At 38.0% G+C, this 22,322-nt stretch overlaps 1 protein-coding gene across 2 annotated transcripts in view; it reads right to left on the bottom strand.

The window, feature by feature from the left end:
• tspan11 (tetraspanin 11) overlaps positions 1-21,883 on the bottom strand; it is a 110,750-nt gene extending 88,867 nt beyond the window's left edge. The window contains exons 1-2 of one of the 2 annotated variants that reach the window (XM_015353149.2): positions 21,620-21,883; positions 10,631-10,725 (exon numbers count right to left, since the gene is read on the bottom strand). In XM_015353149.2, coding sequence (XP_015208635.1) covers positions 10,631-10,717 — 87 coding nt within the window. In that variant the 5' untranslated portion in view covers positions 10,718-10,725; positions 21,620-21,883. The remainder of the gene's footprint in view (positions 1-10,630; positions 10,726-21,619) is intronic. The other variant, XM_006633745.3, reaches the window with a different exon arrangement.
• Positions 21,884-22,322: the final 439 nt, after the last annotated feature.

The following is a 22,322-nucleotide window of genomic DNA, read 5'->3' as shown; positions in this document are numbered from 1 at the left end:
CACTGTACCTCATCAAATCAGACGGGGCAAAGCCTTTCTCTTAAGGATACTAATATTTCCCATATTTTCCTTGTTAAGGCTAGTGGTGTGTTAATGGTAATAATAATAATAATAATAATAATAATAATAATAATAATAATAATAATTGCTCACCACCAATGTGCAGCCCCACCTGGATGATGCGACGGCAGTCATAGTGCGCCAGAATGCTCATCACACAGAGTTCAGAGATGTGGGCCATGATTAGGAGGCCATGATTGGTAAAGACCAATGGGAAATGTGGTCAGGACATTGGTGCAACACCTCTACTATTTTCAAGAAATGCCCTGGAATTTTTTAAATGACCACAGAGAGTCAGAACCTCGTTGTTACATCTCATCCAAAGGACAGTGCCTTTTTAATAGTATGGTGTCCCCATGGCTATGGGGGCCACACAGACCACATGGTGAGCGCCCCCTGCTGGCCCCAATAACACCTCTTCTAAGCTAAGCAACCTTAGTTTTTCCCCAGGAGGTCCCCCCATCCAGGTACTGACCAGGCTCACAGCTCCTTAGTTTCAGTGGGTTGCCAGTTGTGAGTTGCAGGGTGATATGGTTGCTGGAACACTTTACTTATTCAAATATTGTATACAGAGCATTCCAGAAAAAAACTCAATAAAGAGTATTTTTAATCCATGCTGTATGGACCATTTGTCTGCCTTGTCAGTCAGTTGCAGATGTTTGCTTTTCCTATGCCTGGTTTCCTAGACCTTGATTACCATCTTGGACTGTTTTCCACTCCATTTCATTTCATTGCAGATTAGTGGTGATTTCAGCAGTACCCAAACTTCATCTCTGTTTTCCATCAGAAGTTCTCTAGCAAATAACCATAGCCTATATGTAGCACTGGGGCAAATGTTGTTTAATAGAGCAACACACTGGCTTTATTTTCACCTTTTTCTCTATTAATAGAAGATACGACAGATTCAAAAATGTTAAGATAAGTATTTATGCATGCTTAGGACTCCTCTGAGGCAGTTTAAACATGCTGTTCTCATTTTGTAAAATTAGTTTGATTTTCTTTTAAGAAAATAATTCTAAAAAAACAGTCAGATTAACTACAAGCATACAACTTCATGATCATGGCCCCAAGACTGGGAATGCCAGTGGAGCGCAAAGCGTGGAACTCATGTTTTTCAAAAACTGTGTGAACCTTTTTTGAATAAACAAACATGCACATCTGAACATCACCTCGCAGGGATTTCCCCCCCACCCCCCACAGCAGAAATAATTTAAAAGTTTAAATCAACAACAGTTGATTTACTCATGTATATTAATGATGAAATTCATGATGTGTATGAAACATGTATGCATTGAAATAGGTTTAGGCCTGCACTGATTAAATAGTTTCAGTTTGAACAATGAGAAACAAGAATTAATGACCCATATAAAAGATTTTTTTTCCAAAACATGTAATGCATATTCTTAACAACCACATACTGTAGGATCTACACTGAAATGAAAAATTGGAACTTGCACTTAGATGTTATGTTTTTGTGGTCATTGTATACTAATTAGGTTTCAAAACACTCGTATAAAGAAACAATCCCCGTGTGCCAAGTAAACCGTAAGTGCTCTGTGCTCAGCCTTCACACATGCCTTCTGGTGCACCTCAAATTGTACTAATGCAAACTGACGCTTGCCCAGTCACATATCAGTGGTATATACACTATAAATTCCCTTTGGAAGCACTTATTTAGGACAGTGTAGCCTTGGCCTACAAGTTTTGCGTTAGTGGTTGTGGGAATCACACAAAGATGTACTGTAGTATTGTTTTAATTCCTGCCTTCACATTCTTACTGTATCATACAATCTGCCCATGCCAACCACTTGCTTTTGGTACTTCAGCACCATGCATACAAAATAGAATTCCCTTTGTGTTATTGCCGAAGAAATGTTTAATGTTTACTCCTTTTATTTAATTGGAATTCCAGCGCACGGAAGACCAAGATCAAATAAAACAGGATGCCAGTTGCCTGTAAAGATATCACATTTCCAATAATAAAATTTGCTTTGAATAAAGATCACGCTATTCCCTTCTTTTTCCCCTTTTGCACTACAGTTCTTAACTGGTTATACAAGTTATACTTTCATACATACCACAAAGAACATTTTCCTTGAGCTGTAAAACAACAACAACTGATTTCTAATGGACTGATGGTATCTCTAAATTGTGAGCAGCTGACTATGCAAATAACGCCAACAAAAGAGGAATTTAATGTATTATAACAAACTGGGATTGCTTTTATTTCAGGGTCATTGGTTTTAATGTCAAGCTTCAGTTACTCTAGATTAATTCTGGTGATATCCCTGAGCCCTGCTTTTAGCAGTTTAGTTTCTATAAACACAAAGCAGGAATTAGTGTATTTTCATGAAAACACGCTCATTGCTGTGGCCTGCTTCTTTGGGCTGCCAGTGGTTTGTTGCCAGGTCAATACTATAGTCTTCAGGGGCCTCAAGATTTGTTTAACTGATAAACAAACTCGCCTGAGCACAGACTGACACTCTATGATCACGGGGTGAGGCTGATGTCCTAGCTGACTTCTGGGTTTGAAAGTGCGAATAGGGTTTGAAACTGAGAGCTGAGGAAAAATGTCACGAAAAAGACCGTTGGCTATTCCAAATACTGGGAGGCTATTACAAAAAATATTGTATATCAAGAATTCTTAATTAAAAAATACTAATGTCATGCAATACCTCCTCCACTCACATGCCATACCTTGTTAACGTCTCCTCCTTTAACAAGCAGGCAATTGTCATGCCACTTACACAGGTAGGCCAGCCACCTCAGCTGTATGGGACTCATTACATTAGGAAGGCAGTACAGTTTATTCATTATAATGTAGCTAAGTAAGTCACTCACCAACTGTCATGTTTGAATCCAAAAGAAAAACACATACTGATACCACCAGTGTGTGCACAGGCTGTGTATCCCTGGCAAGTCCCATGAATGAGTCAGGGAAAAAACATGGTTTGTGCTTTGCATTCAGTTACATAATTCTGAAATCTGACAGATTTCAAATCATCTTGTGCATGTCCTGTGTGAAACTCAGCAAGGATTCTGTGCCTGGGTTCCCCTTTCTAATTAAACACGAGAAAAAAAGGCTTGAAACCACCTCTCAAAAGTATTTTGTCAGGAAGTGTGACTGGGGAAAAAGGTTGGCACTGTGCATTACTGTAAACATTACTGAGGAGCCTCAGTTATGAATCATGCATAATATTCACAATTAACCAATTGCCTTTGTCCTTCTTGTCCTGTCAGCTCAGGGAACAGTCACTTCTTACCTTATATTTCTTCTCTCACTTCTTACAGCACTGTCAATACTGGCTAATCCATACCCAGAAACTAGTGGGTTTTAGAAGAGGTTCTTTATGTTGCTGCGTATGGATCAGAACACATCCACAGCAGCACAAACGGTCAGAAATGTAAAAATATAGCTCAAAACTGAAATACCACTTCACTAATGCACAAGCTAAAGAATGCTTTTTTATACTAAGCTGTAAAAATTACTAAGCACTATTTATGCATTCAAATACTTCTTCTTAAGGATACATACTCTGGATACTGATTGAATATTTTTGGTATAATTTTCATGAATTGATCATTCATGACTCACCATGATACTCTTGAGTAATTCTGTTGCTTAAGCACTTAAACACCTCTTTAGCGAGAGAGTAAGATAATGTATCTAGTACTTGATATATTAGATATCAAGTAAGAAAAACACAAAGAAACTGGTATGCGTTGAATTTCAGGGGAATGTTTGTGCCATAAACTGGAACCAGCAGTTGCAAGCAGTAGAGCCAGGTCCTCTTTTACAATGAATGTCAGAAAGTATGGCGCAGATGTGCAAATAGTAATTGTGTGTAACAGACAAATCGACAGAATAATACAAGTGCTACAGTGCAGAAAGTGTGTAGTCACTATAAACTTCCACGTGTTGCGATCACTAGTAACATAACCACATAAAATTGCACTGATCAAGCGCTGGGACCTGTGTGCGTTTTCTGCAGTCTCATCCTGACAATAAGGTTGTAGAAGACCAAACCAGCACATCTGTGCCACACTGAACATTTGTGGCCAGAATAGCATGTGGCATCTGGGGCTCAAAGCTGAGTGAAGAATACTGCTCTTTCTGGCTCTATGAGAGGAGTGGAACAATCCCACCAGGCAGTATCAGTAATCTGATAAAAAGCAGGCATCACAGATGTACAGGTCTGATTGCACCTAACCTTTCCTAGTGAAAATAAATATGGCAAATGCCCTCAAAATATAACCAATTAGCAGAAAAAAATCAAAAGCACACTGGTTAATAATCAACAAAAGCCATGGCACAAATAAAAATGTTCCAAGTATCATCCTAACTAGGCAGTTCTATAATTTCACTGGAAATCCAGAGGTGAACTAAAAATAGTTTTGCTTCTTTGCTTTTTAAAGAGACGGGAGGCACCTCATTGGTAGACTGGTAAATTGAAAACTAAAGTCTCACATAATGCAGATTTCTATCCTGATAAAAAGTACATCTCCCCCTCCCCTCACCACTGCACTCGTCTCTAATTCTCTGATGCTTTTTTGAATGCGATCTTTAATTAGCTGAGCAAATAAAAAGCAAAGCAAAAAAACCAACAGGAACACACACAGAAGGAACTGCAATGTAGGAGCACTGAAATAAAAGCTAAACAGCTGGTAATTGAAGCTCCTGAAAACATGTGATTTTAGAATGGAATGTTTCTATCATTGGTTCACTCAACACCCGTCAAGCTTTAGGATTTTGTTAACACATTTATTAGGCACCTTGAGATAAAACATGCCGGGGTTTAGCTACAACCATGACACACTGTTGGGAGAAAAGAACAGGAAAAAGGTGATAAAAATATGCTTTTAATTTACACTTACAGCTCTGAACTTCAAAACAATTCAGATCAGTTTTCCAACTGTACATCCCCTAGGAGGTTATGCTCATATTAAGAATTCATACTAGACTGTATAATTTAAAAGCAAGGAGTCTCTTTATGAACAGAGGTTTCTCTTACCGTGCCCTATTTACATGCAGACTGGTTATGAAATATGCATTTTGAAGGATCACCCCACATGCAGTCTCAGGATGGGCCATGTCTGGACTGAAATATAACAGCAGCACAACTAATGTGACCCGTTTTCACCCCCCCACAGCAGGCTGCAGTACTGACCTGGCTTAGCCACACAGAAGTTCTAATGAGATTGTGACCACATAAACCACAGACCTAAAGCTTAAAATAAATCAGAAACTGAGATTCCTGTAGTAGCACTTAATGCAGCTCATGTTTAACATCCATCTTTTTTCTGTTTCTTCCCATTCACGGTCACAGGGGATCTGAAGTCTATCTTGGCAAGTAACAGGTGCAATACAGGGTACACCCTGGACAGGACAGCAGACCATCACAGGGCACCCACAGACGGACACACACTCACACCAGTGGCAATTTTCCCCGAAGCCAATTAACATCCAAGTATGTTTTTTGTTTTGTTATTTAATGTGGGAGAAACCCAGAGCACCCAGAGGAAATCCTTTCAAAACATACAAAATCCATGCACATAGCACCCCAGGCCTGAAATTGAACCCAGGGCCCAAAATGCCGTTTTAAAATACCTTAAAGGTTATTGAAATTCTTGTGTTCCAAAAAGAACAAAGAAGAATGCAATGCTTCAGTCATCGCATATGCCAGCAACCATATCACCCTGCAACTCACAACTGGTAACCCACTGAAGCTAAGCAGGTGTGAGCCTGGTCAGTACCTGGATGGGAGACCTCGTGGGAAAAACTAAGGTTGCTGGTGCTGGAAGAGGTGTTACTGGGGCCAGCAGGGGGCGCACACACTGAGGTCCATGTGGGTCCTAATGCCCCAGTGTATTGATGGGGACACTATACTGTAAGCAGGCGCCGTCCTTCGAATGAGACGTAAAACTGAGGTCCTGACTCTCTCTGGTCATTAAAAATCCCAGGGCGTTTCTCGAAAAGAGTAGGGGTGTAACCCCGGTGTCCTGGACAAATTTCCCATTGGCCCTTACCATACCTCTTAATAATCCCAATCTGTGAATTGGCTACATTACTCTGCTATCCTCCCTACTGATAGCTGATGTGCAGCACTATGGCTGCCGTTGCATCATCCTGCACATTGGTGGTGGAGGGGAGTCCCCATTACCTGTAAAGTGCTTTGAGTGGAGTGTCCAGAAAAGCGCTATATAAGTGTAAGCAATAATTATTAATTATCGCTCAAAAGTGTTAATGCTGGATGTTACGGCTTTTGCCACCATCTAACCTTTTGCTCCATTAAATAAAGCGGCCTGCTCTTCACTCAGAAAACCTGCTGATCCTTGCGCAGTTTTTGTTTTCAAAATACTAAACGCTGAAATCTTGTCTCACACTGTGCCAAACTAATCTCTCAATTTTCTTTTGGTTTGAATACCCTCTGCAGCTTTTAGATGTGCCCACAGCACCATAATGCCATCATTTCCTAATGAAAGATCATGCTGCTCTGAGGTGCAAACAAAATTCAAGGGCAAATTAATGGAACATGGGGATCTCCAAAACTGAATGAAAGGCTTAACGTCTTTACATACTGAAGCTTCACAATGACAAACAAAGTACTGCGTGCAAGAAATTTCACAAACAACAAAAGCGAAGACCTGATCACTCCAATGCTTAGATCTTTGCACTGGCTGTCTGTAGATTTTAAGATTCCAGGTTACAACTAGAATATATGAAGTCCTTCATGCATTTGAACCGGCCTGCCTTCAAGTGCTGTTCAGTGCACATTTAACAGATCATTCAATTAGATTTGAGAATGTAGAAACACTGGTGTACCCAGACATATTTTAATGTTAGCTAAGTAACATTTTTTTATTCCAAGGCTCCCCACTTTTGGGACTCTTTTTTCTCTTTCTCATCAAACTCAGACATTAAAATTCCTCAATTTTAAAAGCAAACTGAGAACAACTATTAAGATGTTTTGTTTCTGCAATAATCTGTAACTGGATTTGTGCACTCTGGGATGCCTAAGCGTGAATATATCACGAAGAATAACTATATATTTGATTACAAATTTGTATTGCAGTGTGCAAGGGTTGGACAGCTAATTTATTTTAATTATGGGATATTGTTTTTAGTCATGGTTGGCCAAAAACAGATCTACTGCATTTTGGTATGATTTAAGTGTATGGAAAATGAGTAATTCTTCCATATCGGTTCAATAAATTATACCGCTATTCAGAAAACCAGGGCAACAGTGTACACAGTTGTTCCCACCCACTGCAGCTGCAAAGAAAAATATTTCCACAAGTACAGATCTGAAGTGCTGTCAAGAGCTCCTTTGTATCAAGGCAGCAGGCAAGGAGAGCATTTCTTTAAATCAAAGAATAAGGGAAAAAAATGATCTCCTTGTAATTCTGACAAGGAACAAGTTTTAGATTATTTCTTTTTTGTTTTCCACAAGGAACCAGCCTTTCCCCAAACATGAAAATAAAAAAGATAAAACAGCAATTAATTGGAGACTGGATTTTAATATAATCGAGCTATACTGATGTTCAGTTTTACTCCAAGATTAGAAGTATGATAATTTTAACAAGAACCTAAATTTTAGTCTCTGGATCTTTTTATCTAGGTTTTAAAGACCAAGAGTAGATTTGAAATGCAGAACAAATATTTAATGTCTCTCTCCCTTGCAATGTCCCACCTTAAAGGCAACATTAACCTGAACTGTTTCAAAGTTATCTATAAAAAAACATTTACTGTTTATACTGTTTATCTACAGGTAACTCAGTTGACATTTCTTCAGATTGATACAAATGTACCCAATGTGTCTATACTGAACATATCAATAACTCTGGCTGCTACATCTCTGCTTAGAGCTTATAATAAATGTGCACCATGAGCCTGACAGCTTTTGTGTTTGAGGCATTACACAAACAGATGTTGAGAAATTATGATCCTTTGCCATTGAACTGTAACCACCAAATGAATTCACAATCTTCCATAATTGTATAAAAAAACGTGACAAATATCCCTAATTCTTCACAGTGCAAATGTGCACAAATTATAACGAGCCCCAATAGAATTAAAATATTTATATAAACATATAATAAAAAGAAAACTGTAGAGACCTGTAAAAAAAACAAGCTTCTTAAAAGGCAAAATGACATTTGCCTCTCACCTTCTGTGAACAAACAAACAAATGTTTTTTGTGATGATCAATTGGGCTACAGTCTACATACCAGAATGTATTTTTCAGTTCTGGTTAAGCAGAGATCTCAATATTCCCAAATATATTATACGTGTCTAAATAAGAATATAACAAATTGTTTAATGGACAACTGAAGTTGGAACAGAAATTGACACTAATGCTTTACATAAAGTGTGACAAGATGCAAAGCTAAATCTGGTTGCTTTTAAAAAAGTACTGGGTGAGATCCGGATCAATTATATTTTCTTTTTTATTATGTAATTACATAATATATATATATAATTAATATTTGCCAGTAGCCTGATCACCCTGCAGCTCACAACTGGCAACCCACTGAAGCTAAGCAGGTGTGAGCCTGGTCAGTACCTGGATGAAAGACCTTCTGGGAAAAATTAAGGTTGCTCCTGGAAAAGGTGTTAGTGGGGTCTGTGTGGGTCCTAATGCCGCCAATATAGTGATGGGGACAGTATACTGTAAAAAGGCTTTGGATGAGACGTAAAACTGAGGTTCTAACTTTCTGTGGTTATATAAAATCCCAGGGCGTTTCTTGAAAAAAGAAGGGTTGTTACCCAGAGGTCCTCACAGAATTTCTCATTGGTCTTTACCAATCATGGCCTCCTAATAATCCCCATCTATAAATTGGCTTTATCACTCTGTTCTCCTCCCCACTGATAGCTGGTGTGTGGCGAGAGTCCTGGGAGCTATGGCCACTGTCGCATCATCCAGGTGGGGCAGCACATTGGTGGTGGTGGAGGGGAGTCCCCATTTCCTGTAAATTGCTTTGAGTGGAGTGTCCAGACAAGCACCATATAAGGTTAAGCACTTGTTATTATCATCATTATTGTCATCGTCAATTAGCTGATAATAACTCAATGAATCTCAATATATTCTTACAATGATTGAAACGGGGAAAAAAAATTGAGGGGGTAAACCACAGCAGAAATATGAATATGTTGTATCTTCACCGGAGACAATACAACAGAAACAGACTGGACATGTATCCCAAATAACACAAATCACCCAAACCACCTCCTGAGGGCGGCAAGTAAATACAGACAAATATTTCACAAAGTCGGATTCATAGAGTGGTACCTTATTAAAAAAACTGAACTATTAGCTAGAAAAAGGCCTAAAAAATACGAGGGACAGTAAAATCATGACAAATGCAATTGGGTCTGATACTCATTCGTTGCACTTTTAATGCCTGTCAGTGCTGTATATACAATCCATTATCATTCATCCATTTTGTAATCTTCTTCCAAATCCATCATTGTAAAGATGCTTATTCCTTGCAAGGACGGACCTAGAAACATAAGGCACAAGGCAGGAGAAAAGCCTACATAACATAAGGTCACTTTATTGGCCATATACAATTTCTTGCATTAGGAATTTGTCTTTTCGCATCTCCCAGCCAGCTCCATGAGACACACAGGCACACAGACAGGGAGAGAAGCTTGGGGTCAGAGTGCAGGGTCAGCCATTATACAGCACCCCTGGAGCAGTTGGGGTTAAGGGCCTTGCTCTGGGGCCCAACGGAGTAGGATTCCTCCACCGGCCGCGGGATTTGAACCAGCAACCTTCCAGCCAGGCATAGATCCTTAGCCAGCGCTTCGCCCCTGACATGTGACAATAGTCTATCACAGGCTATGCCCATAGAGGCACATGGACACAGGGACAGTTTCAAGACAGCGTTAAAGCAGGCCAGACTACAAAGAAACTGAGATTTCAGGCAACCTGCCACTTGAGGTGCATCAGTAAACAACTGGGTGGCAATGAGCTAATTGGTGGTTAGATATATATATATATGGGGCTATTTACTAGCATGTTTGGGGCTAATTCACAGTGTTAGGTTGTGGCTGGGTTTTGGTAACAGACTGGACAAGCCTGTTGTAGAGCCTTTATTGGAAATCTAATGGAAGCTCTGTAATAAATCCTTTTGCTCTACTGCTAATGCCCACTACTAGTCTTTAATGTGTTCAGATCTCTGGAGCCACCATGGGGGGAGGATGGCCATAACACCAATTAACCTAGCCTGCGTGTCTTTGGAAGGTGGGAGTAATGTCTCACTGGTGAAACCTTATGCCAACCTAGAAAGAACACCTAAACTTCACAAAGAAGGCACCCCAATATGGACTCAAACCCAGAAACTCAAAACCCCTGCACTGAGTAAATAAACAGAAAATGTCAAGAACAGATTTTTTTTTTTTGCAGGTTATAAAGACAAGCCAAATGCAGCCGAGTTTCATATGGCACCCAGAATAAACAGATGTGTTCAAAAATCAGTAGTCAGAATTCCTAATCGGTAGCACTCTCTTTAAAAAAAAATGTAGGGCATTAATCAAAAACTTTCCACAGTCGTTTCTGAAACTTACCCAGAAGAGAAAATTGAACACAAAGAGAAGATACTTCAAACAGACAGTGATCCAGTCATCTTGTTCATCTTTATAGTGTCGAGACATCTTTTCTCCTGAAACCAAAAAATACATGGTTTTATACTGTATGCAGGAAAAAGATCTCAAGCTCAAAAGGCCCCTATGGAGTCAATTAGATATAACAGCAGGTTTCCCTAGTTAAATATCAGATCTACTTTTAAATTCAGTACTTTGCTTTCACTGTAAGGAGTGGGGGAAAGGTCATACAGTTCCATGAAATACAGCCAGTCAAAGGGCCTCTCTTTGTTTCTCAATTTACTTTTATAAAAAAAAATGTGGTAAAAGTTCAAGTTCAAGTTTATTGTCATTACACTCATATACATGGTATATGGTATAACGAAATGCTATTTAGGTAGCTCTCGGACATAAGTAGTACAAAGAGAAAAAAAACACAACAACAACAACAACAAAACAATTGTGTAGCAAAAGAAAAACAGAGACAAAAGGCAGTGTGCAAAAAACAACAGACATATCAGGTCTGCAGTTTTTATAAAGAGGGTAAGTGCAGGTTTCTGACACTTCAGACTGTCCAAGAACACTGTATTGGTACTATGTATTAAAATAAATAAAATAATACCTGATAAAATGCTTTTAGAAGGAAAAAGGATATACAGTAAAATTTAAAATAACAGACAACCCATCTATTTTGAGCAGTCCACCATTTTTACAGTCTTCTGGGAACAGGAAATGTCAACTGAATGATGGCTTGGCCCACTCAATTCACTTGCTTACTGTACTGTGCTCAATTTAGTAGTCTACTGTGATGTCTATGTTTTTAACTGATACACTCAGGAATGTCACTTTTGAACGTGGCAAAGAAATTTAAATAAATGCTTTGACTTCTCTCACACCCAAACGCACAGCAATTAGCTCAGAAGAAAAACATTGCAGCATTAGGACTAAAGTTTAAAGTTTTGGATGTGTTGATATTTTCCATTTCTAAATGCTTTGCTTCTGAAACTGTAGTTTTATCACTTAAACTGTAAAAATCTTTTCAGCTGCAGCGTCTTATTACCACTAAACAAAGGAGTAGGACTGACATACATAATTGTTCCAAATATTTCCCCTTGTACACAGGCTGCAGATGAAGGTAATTTCATATAAAAAAACTTAAAAGCTAGCAAGGTCAGCAAATTAAGCAACCTCAAAGGCAAAACTTAAAATTATCCTAATAATACGCATGGGGTGCCATTTAAATGTAATTATATAACGTTTTAGATTATATTCCCACACAAATATATTTAATTATTTTCTAAACAGGCAGGATCTCGAAATGATTGACTGTGATACGATCGTTTTCCAAAAAATGCCATTCTAGATGGCAATTCTTAACATTTTAAAAATATAATCATTGCAGTAATGAAACACTTGCTGTTCTTCAAAGGACCAGAATGCATCACAGAACGTAACCTTGCGACCTCTAGTGCAAATGCAATCAACGCAATTATACGGACATTTAGAAAAATATATTTTCAGCAAACAAATATGCAAGGATCTGATTTAATTGTTCAAAATCCTCAAAGGCTCTGACAAAATTAATTCAATGGACTTATTCAGAATTAACAGTGAACATGAACCAAACTATGTTAAACTTAGAGCAGGAGGGTGTTCTTTTTACAAAGGGTTGTAGAAGAATGGAACAGCCCTGACATGTTTCTGAAGCCGAATCCTAGAATAATGAATACCGTTCTTTCAAGAAATGGCTGGCTGAGATTCCTGGATCAATTAGGTACTAGGTATTAGGCCCCCTCTCATTTATAATCACTGTATGTTTCAGTTCTCTCTTTCATTTTCTTAAAATGCTTAGAAATATCTGGTGAGCGGATACCAGTTGAGTACATAATGAAAACTGTACTTACCACTGGACCCTTTTCAGTCCTTATCTCCTGTTTAGAGCTGTACAATGTTTAATGAAATAAGTGTATTTAATGGCATCTTATCTTTTTTTTTTAATAAAGCAAAAGTAAACAGATCGATCAGGCCTATTTCAACCATTGGGGAGTAAATAAATTGAGATTACGTGCAGGGACAGTTAAATCAGTTTTGTTCTTTGTCATTAAAGACAGCAGAAATGAAAGTCTATGAACTGTAACTCTTTACAAATATATTCAATTAACTAAAACAAGATATAACTGTAACCTAAGTGCTTCAGACAAATGCAAGCATGGAGCCTAACTGCCCTTCACCCCATCACAGCGTTGCAGTTTGGTCTCTTTGTAAAACTCAAGTCGGGCATGCACCCTAATTATTTGGTTCCATTTTACAATGCAAACTGGCCTGAATTAACTTGGGCACAGCAGAAAATCCATCATCAAAAACACCATAGCAACTATCTCTAAGGATGCTACCATCCATTCAAATTTTGGGGGAGAAAGAAGAAATAAAAAGAAAAAGAAGGATTTGACATAGCAACACAAGATAGTGAGAAGACAAAATACTACCAATACTGGTTGGACAGATGGGCTCATTTAATAAACTCAAGTTCAAGGTTCTCAGAAATCATTCCAAAATGTAAGTCAAATTCTATTTTCTATGGGTCAGGGAGAAGGAATATTTCACCATCTACAGAAAAATTAAAATCAAACATCACAGTAACAAAAACTCATGGCAATTCTGATTTACCAAAGACCAGGAAAGTACACATACACATTTTTTTCTATGCGTCATATTAACATACTTTATAGAAAGATAATATATTAGTGTAGTGATTTCTACTGTGCCAACATTGCCTGCAAAACAGTGACAGTGATTCAGTCATCACGCGTTACTTTGAATTTCTTGGTGTGTGACCTACAATTTTTGACCAAACATTCAAGTTTCCTTTCAATGAATAAATTAGTTAAATCACATCATACATTTGCTATACTTTGATGCAATGTAGTTTGTACAACTTTAAACAAGTAAACCTACAGTATGAATAATTTAAAACAGTCTTACACAGTAGTCAGTTGTTTGTAGTACTACATTTTTCTAAGCCTAAAGCCTAAGATTTTTTGTTCCTTTCTTACATTTCCTAGAGATGAGTTTTAAAATAAAAAAAAACACAAGCAATGGTATCTGTACAACCACTATCCTGATGTTCTAAAGTTCAAACATTCCTAAGTACGCTACAGCACAATGTAGTGGGTCTCACCACTGAAGTAATATCAGTGAGACCTGTCAAAATAGCATACAAATGCTATGGAGTGCAAGTGATTGCAAATCACCTGACGACAGACCAAATTCTTAGTATGTTAGGATGTTTCAGCAATGCTTCAGAGAACTACTGATGAAAACACAAAAGGTATTTAAGCATTATTTTTCTGAAAACATTTCCTACCTACCCGAACATTTGCTTCCAGTCTGCGAATTATTAAATGATGACATCCAGTACTATACTCAAATGGTTTAATCTTCAAAGGTTTGTTTGTAAGCCAGTTCAAAAGTAAACCTTCAAAGACTTAAAAGAGTTTATATGTATTCATGCAGTAGTGGACTCCCTCTAACAAATTTTTAATGCCTACTAACCTCACTGTGCGTTAAGCCAGCAGCCATATCACCCTGCAACTCACAACTGGCAACCCACTGACGCTAAGCAGGTGTGAGCCTGGTCAGTACCTGGATGGGAGACCTCTTGGGAAAAACTAAGGTTGCTGCTGGAAGAGGTGTTAGTGGGGCCAGCAGGTCACCCTGTGGTCCATGTGGGTCCTAATGCCCCAGTATAGTGATGGGGACACTATACTGTAAACAGGCGCCGTCCTTCGGATAAGATGTAAAAACTGAGGTCCTGACTCTCTGTGGTCATTAAAAATCCCGGGGTGTTTCTTAAAAAGAGTACGGGTGTAACCCTGGCGTCCTGGCCAAATTTCCCATTGGACCTTACCAATCATGGCCTCCTAATAATCCCCCTCTATGAATTGGCTACATTACTCTACTCTCCTCCCCACTGATAGCTGATGTGTGGTGAGCGTTCTTGCACACTATGGCTGCCGTCACATCATCCAGGTTGTTGCTGCACATTGGTGGTGGTGGAGGGGAGTCCCCATTACCTGTAAAGTGCTTTGAGTGGAGTGTCCAGAAAAGTGCTATATAAGTGTAAGCTATTATTATTATTATTATTATTATTATTATTAAAAGTCAGCAGCGCCCATTTTAAAATTCTGAGGTGCATTCTACTACTCACATATCAAGTTTGCATTCATTACTACACCTGCTCATTTTAGAACTAGCTGAACCCACCTGCATTATGGTAATGACTGGTCATTTCACAACTTTTCCCTTTACAAGCCTACTGCTTAGCGTATTGGCTACATTGTTTTAAAGCTTATAGCATTTTGGACTTGAAACTACTATATGCAGGAGGCACGGCTTATAACACTACTGCTTTGTAACCATTAGTTCCTGGGTTCAATTCTGGATCTGGGGTACTACCTGCCTGGAATTTGGATGTTCACCCTGTGTTCAGGTACTGTAGGTTTGCTCACACACCCCATAACCATACCAGCAGGTTAATTGGCTTCTACGAAAACTGGCCTTGGTGCGAGTGTTTGCAAGTATGTTTATGTCTGTCTGCCCTGCGATGGACTGTCATCCCCGTCCAGGGTGTACTCTGGCTGGCATCTGCTGCTTGCCAGAATAGGCTCAGGCTTCCTTGCAACTGTGAACTGGATGAAGTGGTAAGAAAATGGATAATTAGATAGAAATACTAAAAGCTTGTGCATATTGCTAAAAGTACAGTTTCAATCAAGAGAAAATATTTGTAAAAATATCCGGTGCTGGATTGATTTCTGCTGATTTGTCAAGCACAGCAATCAGGCCTGGTCTATCAAATAAATGAGCATCCACTGCATGAAGTAATTAATGCTCCTGTGTTACCTCCTATTCTAAGCATAACTAACAAAATGTTAAAAAACACATCTTTACAGTAAGAGAGGAAATGCAAAACCCAGTTTGAAAAAACTAAGTAAGACCTGCCATTTCACCTCAAGCATTGCTGTATGCTGTAACAATCAGAAAATTATAAAAGGGCAAATGCCTTTTTACTCAAAGTGGGGAGTTCAATATGAAGCATTTAGCTACCATAAACTTGTCACATATAAAATCAAACATCTTATTATCTGAAGAATGGCATACTAATATTTTCTTAAGACCAGTTATTATAACCAGCAATTAATGAAAGGCAGATATACAGATAGAAAATTAAAAACAAAAAGTGAAAATCCTACAGTACACATGCAATAACTGCTTTCCCATTTTCTTTACAATTTTTTTTTCCATAGGCTGTAAGTTCCCAAATAAACTTTTGTAATACCGATTCACTTCATTGTATTAAAAAAATGCTTTATGTCCATGATACTAAAGATAATGACAATCTGCCTCATCTATCTGGCATCTCATATCTGGCAACCCACTGAAGCTAAGCAGATGTGAGCCTAGTCAGTGGCTGGATGAAAGACCTCCTGGAAAAAACTAAGGTTGCTGCTGGAAGAGGTGTTAGTGGGGACAGCAGAGGGCGCTCACTCTGCAGTCTATGTGGGTCTTAATGCCCCAGTATAGTGATGGGGACACTAAACTGTAAAAAGACACTGTCCTTCGGATGAGACATAAAACCAAAGGGCCTTACTTTCTGTGGTCACTAAAAATCCCAGGGCTTTTCCTCGAAAAGAGTAGGGGTGTAACCATTTGGCCTTTACCAATCATGGCCTCCTAATAATCCCTTATAATAAATTGGCTTCACCCCTCTGTTCTCCTTCCCATTGATAGCATAGGTGTGTGAGCGTTCTGGTGCACTATGGCTGCCGTCACATCATCCAGGTGGATGCTGCACATTGGTGGTGTTGGTGGGGAGTCCCCATTACTTGTAAAGTGCTTTGAGTGGAGTGTCCACTACTATATAAGTGTAAGCAATTATTATTATTATTATTATTATTATTATTATTATTATTATTATCATCATTATCATTGGAGCGACACACAGGTTGGAGTATTCTCGGTTGCATTTAATGGCAACATCAGCTTAAAGATTTGGTTCAAACCACCAAATGGAGACTGACGTGCCGACAAGCGGACCCTGCTGATGCAGGATTAATGCTAGGATGAGAGACTGTCATCAATTAGCTGATGATAACCCAATGAATCTCAATCTATTCTTACGACTGAAACAGGGGGAAAAAAGGGCACTATATAAGTGTAAGGAATTATTATTATTATTCTTTACTCTATACTGAATTTTAATATACTAAATTTTAGTACTGAAAATATTTCCCAATGCTACATCATATGAATATCACTGAAACAAAGAGGCTAATAGCTGTGAATAAGAAAAAAAGCCTATTACACACTTACATTTAGAAGCCTAACAATTAAATATTTTTATGGCTCTAGATGTAATATACGTAGACAATTTGTAGTAGGTCTTTTTGTTTTCTGTTTTCAGAACAAAGTCACAAACGTTTTAATATCATGCAAAAGGATACAGTATTTAAAAATAATTATTAAAATTAATCTGGGAAAAGAAGTAATTTTTACTTCATATCCAAGTACTTCAAGTAGTCCAAAACATCACAGTATGCACCTGGCTGTAAACTAGTATCTACATTTTCCCTGACAGTGCTCCTTTTGAAGTGCACATCTGAATGTTGTTTAATGGCTTTGGAGGGGAGTCCCCATTAGCTGCAAAGTGCTTTGAGTGGAGTGTCCAGAAAAGTGCTACATAAGTGTAAGGATTTAATAATAATAATAACTTGTCTATTGACTTATACATTTAGATTCTGTGCATGACTTGCAGAATACTCCTTATATTTTCCCATCAGTAACCTGTAGGACTCTTTCTTCAATCCATCAGAATCCCAGTCTAATCCAATCACCATACTCTCATTTTACACTAGGCCTTTTTAAAAAAAGGGTTCGTTAAAGGTCCTCATACAAGAATTATTATTCAGCAAAAAAATGCTACTATCATATGAGTTTGAGTTCCAACATGACAAGGAATTCAAATAGCAGTAACACGAACTGCATGAAGAAAGCGGACAAAAAAGGTCAGATGTATTCTTTTCCACAAGAGTCCAAACAGGGTAACAAAGTAACAAAAGACAACGATAGTACAGATTTACCCAAATCCTTTATTGCTTGAAAACTATTTCTACAGTATACTTTTTCATGCCCTAAATTTTAAACTTTCAAAAAATCTTTTCTGGGACAAAGAACAAACTACTTCAAAAACTAGGAGATCAGCACAAATTTTACAATAAATACAGTATCAGGGTTATTGTTCCTCTTTGTTTGCTTTTTGTGGAACAGTCTGCTTCCAATGAGTATTTCCTATCATCCTCAAGGTGCTGTAAAAACAAGAGCACTAATTGAAAAGTGCTGAATAACAGACTAGAAGTGTCAACAGCATACAATACAGCTCAAAAGTGATTTAGTGGTCAGGGTTTAATTAATGTGAGGTGTTTTGTATACAGTACCCAAGTATTATGGTGCCATTCACTGTAATGTGTGGTGTGGATCAAATTAATATTTATTTACTTGGCAAGAGTTTAACTAGGCACAAATTTCTAAAAAGAGACATGTCTGTTAAATTGTATGGTCAGCAAGTCCTTCTAACATTAAAATCCCAATAAAAATAATTTTAAAATATCTCAATTTCAATAACGATGAAATCCATACAAATATTTAAGAAGAAAGAATGACTATTTTTCCCAGTACTGTCGGTTTTTCAATAGGCTACTACCATTTACATTGCAGAAAGTACAAGAAAGATTATCTTATTGAAAAACATTGAAAAAAAGTGAAGAATCAGTAAAACGCTCATTTATAAAATTCATAGGTACGAATCTTCTCAAAATAAAATAAAACAATATTCGATGCCGAAAAACAAAATATATACTATTAAAATTAAACATATCATAAATAAGATTGGGTAGCATGAATGGCACAGTGGTCAAAATAGCTGTCTTGCAGCGCTGGGGACCTGGGGTGGTATCTGGGTTGAGTTTGTACAGTACGGTGTTCGGGTGGGTTTCCTCTGGGTGCTCTGGCTTCCTCTAACAGTCCAAAGACATGCTGGGAGGTTAGCTGGCTTCTGTAAAAACTGGCCCTGGTGTGAGCGTGTGCATGTCTGTGTCTGTGTGTGCCTTGTGACGGACCGGCATCCCGTCCAGGGTGTGTCCTGCCTTGCTAGGACAGACTCCAGGCCACCGTGACCCTGAACTGGATAAATGGTTACTGTAAATGTGCTGATAAAAAAGCTCTCTTTAAAAATGTCTTAAGACTTTTTTTTTACAATTTAAAACACTGAATCCTTAATAGACCTAGGAAGGGGAGTTCCCAGGGTGTGAGGGCTATAAAACTACAACAGAAGACATGACCTCCAATGGTATGCTGTAGTTTGGTCCTTGTATTGTAAGAAACTGTAAGGTGGTCATTTAGAAACAAAATTTCTAAGTTAACCCTTCTGCAAAATGCACCAAATATAGGACAAATGCCCCAGTCACTTCATGTAGTTCTAGGATATATATCTGTAACATAAGCAGATATGTGGAAGAAACGCTTCACCTTGACTTTAAAGAAAATTCATAGAGACTTTATTCATTTATAAAATAATTATCACCATCACCACCGATGTTTACCATGTTAATTGTTCCAGATGAATATTTGATTTTACTCACGGGGACATATAATTCTACACCCTGTATAATGAGCACCATAAATGTGGATGGAATCGGAATGGAATCCCAATTCTTGCTCACATTTACAAGCTGAATAAAACTTGTTTTGTCTAAAGAAAATAAAACATCTTTCACAGTTACTTTTTTATTGCAGACCTTATTTTATTTTCCACTACAACAGAAAAACATTAAGGTTTAAGGGGCAGAAAGAGCCTATTGAGAAAAATCATGCATTAAAATCTCAAACTGCTTGTCAGATTTCTAAATGAACAGTGTATTCTAAACGAACGCTTTTGTGCCCAGAAAACGTTTGCCATTGTTGTACCTGAATTGGTGACAGGAAAGCAAATAAATACAACAGTTAAGGCTGATGAATTTTATGAATCATCATTTGGTGCGAGCCATGTATTGTATACATCCCCAGTCCTACAAAAACAACCTATGAATGCGTTTTACCATCCATCATCAAGACTACACGATTGACTACCGCTGAGAAAACTATTTTAATAATTGCTAAGCAACTGTGTGCATGTTTGAATATCCACTTAGTAAGCACTTTTCTTCTGTTAGACCATGTTAGGACAACTGGTATTAATACTACGAACTGGGGTTATCAGGATGACTGTGTTATCACCTTAGTATCTTACAGCTCACCACAGTCATACTATGGATAATAATTACATACAAAATAATTATCTTCAAAAACTTCACAACTGGTTTCAAGTGGGTCAGAATAATGACAAATCTTCCGATTGAAAACTTGATGTTGCGGGCTTGTTTAGAAATTGCTTATTTCTAAACAAGCCTTGGTTATGTACTGGATAATCTTAAAGCCCACAACTATCCATCCAACATTTTGCAACCAATAATCTGAAAACTTATTGTCACCAGACAGAACAATGTTCTAACCCCTCAAAGGCAGGGATATACTGCCATTGCTGCATGCACACATTAGACTTTAGACACGTGTCTCACCTTGACATCAGTGACCCCCTGTTACATCCCATCCAATTAATATTCCTGTGGTGATAATTTTCTCTGCCTACTGATCTGATAAACTGCACCAAGCACTGATTTTGGCCAAAGAACCTTCAAGGAGTGCTAAAATAATTTCACTGAACGTTTTTATTATGGGCTTTGTGTTAAGTTTGAATTAATACTTAAAAATTTAAGGAACAGAAAGAACAGCAAGCATAAATCTTTAATAAAAAACAAAGATTGACCTGTTAACTAAAAAAATGACAGTACTTTGGACAGATTTCTTAAATAAAATTAATATTAAGAATTCTTAATAAAATATTAAGGAGAGATGCATGCAATCCCCTCAATCAGGATTGACTTTTTCCTATATTATTTCTAATACTCCTAACAATTTCAACACAAATAACTTACAAATATTCAATTCGCTTTTTCTCACATTTCTCAAGTCTGTTAAAGGCGTTATCCTCATGTATTTCCGTAATTATCAGCATATATATATGATGACAGGACATTCGTGTGACATTTTCCGTAAAGCCTGCAATAATAGTTAAGCATACTTTTCCTCCACTTTTAAAGACGCCTAACACTTATAAAGCACCATGCATCTTACTTCATTTTTACTGAGCTTTTCAACGAAAAGAAAAATACGAATTGACAATCTAATCATTTTCGGAATCACATTATAGAGGAAGTGCATGAATTCCCCCATGTTGTCTTAATAGTGAGCAAAATGTTTAAACCTACAGTATGCACGGCTTGTTTACTGGCGAAGTTGTGATTTATTCGGCTCAGTCCTCAGGCTACAACGAAATTGAACTGCCGAAAGCGTCTGATTGCTAGCTTTCGAGACCATCCATATTCTCTCACACATATGCAAGTTATGCACGAGTCTGAGGTTTTTGTTTTGGTACATCACCGGTAAGTAGTTTTCACTTCATGAAACAGCTTAGTTTGGACAGCGCCTCCATCGTGTGCAAACAAGTGCACTGTCTGTTCATGATGCGTCACTACTGTACATAAAAAAAACACCGTGGTTCTGATTTAAGCACTGCAATGCCCTTTTAGTGATCTTTTCAATCATACGATAAGGTTCTTTTTTCAAACTTATCTGAATCAGTACATACATTCCTACCCCCCCCCCCCCCCAGAAAACAAAAAGAACACGCAACTCCGCTCATCTGCGTCCTATCCTCAAGGTTTACATTGTATTTTTTTAAATCAACAAGCGTGTTCATTTCCAAACAGCACGGTATTTAAACTCGCTCAGCATTGCAGTTCCTGCTTGCATCTAACGGCTTACCGGTGAAAATTGTGTGGTCCTGCTCTTTAGGCTGTAATCCGGCTGATTTGCTTCCCGGTTTGTGGCTTCACTCTTGTCTCCACGTCCACTCGGAGAAGGGGATTGGGGTCATCCAGGGGTCAAAAGGAAATACACAACACCCCCCCCCCCCCCCTTTTCTTTGTGCGTGTAACTTCTACAGCTCATGCACCTGTTGTAAATCCCTCCCAGACAGAGACCACCGAGAAACTGCTAGGACTGCATCTGTCAGTTCTCACAATAGGTTTTAGGGTCCTTTGGATCCCATTTGTATTTTTTATAAGATGCACCTCTTGGGTAATTCTATGGGCTAAATAATAAGAAGACGACTTAATTATTTGACCTAATTTAAAACTGTAATTAACACAGATATACAGTGTAAGTGTTAATGAAAAATGAAAGCTTTCCTATGTTAGTTTTTATTGCATAGAAGAAAATTATGACAGCAAACAGCACATGATGATGGATTCTTGTTTTGATTTAAAACACTTTATTTTACTGGAATTAAATTGCTGGTATTACTTTAGAAGTTTAATGATACATTTGCTCTTTATAATATATTTTCAGCTTTTTTATTTCAGAAACTTGGTACAAAAAAAACAGCCGTGGGTAATGTTTACTCAGTCATTGCCACCATCATGTCATGATAGTCATATTACTCTCGTTAAAAATTATTAATAAAAAA

The sequence above is a fragment of the Lepisosteus oculatus genome, chromosome 7 (genome assembly GCF_040954835.1).
Source record: "Lepisosteus oculatus isolate fLepOcu1 chromosome 7, fLepOcu1.hap2, whole genome shotgun sequence".
Taxonomy (NCBI): Eukaryota; Metazoa; Chordata; class Actinopteri; order Semionotiformes; family Lepisosteidae; genus Lepisosteus; species Lepisosteus oculatus.
Note: the sequence above shows the minus strand (reverse complement) of the source record. Positions and strands in the feature narration are given on the sequence as shown.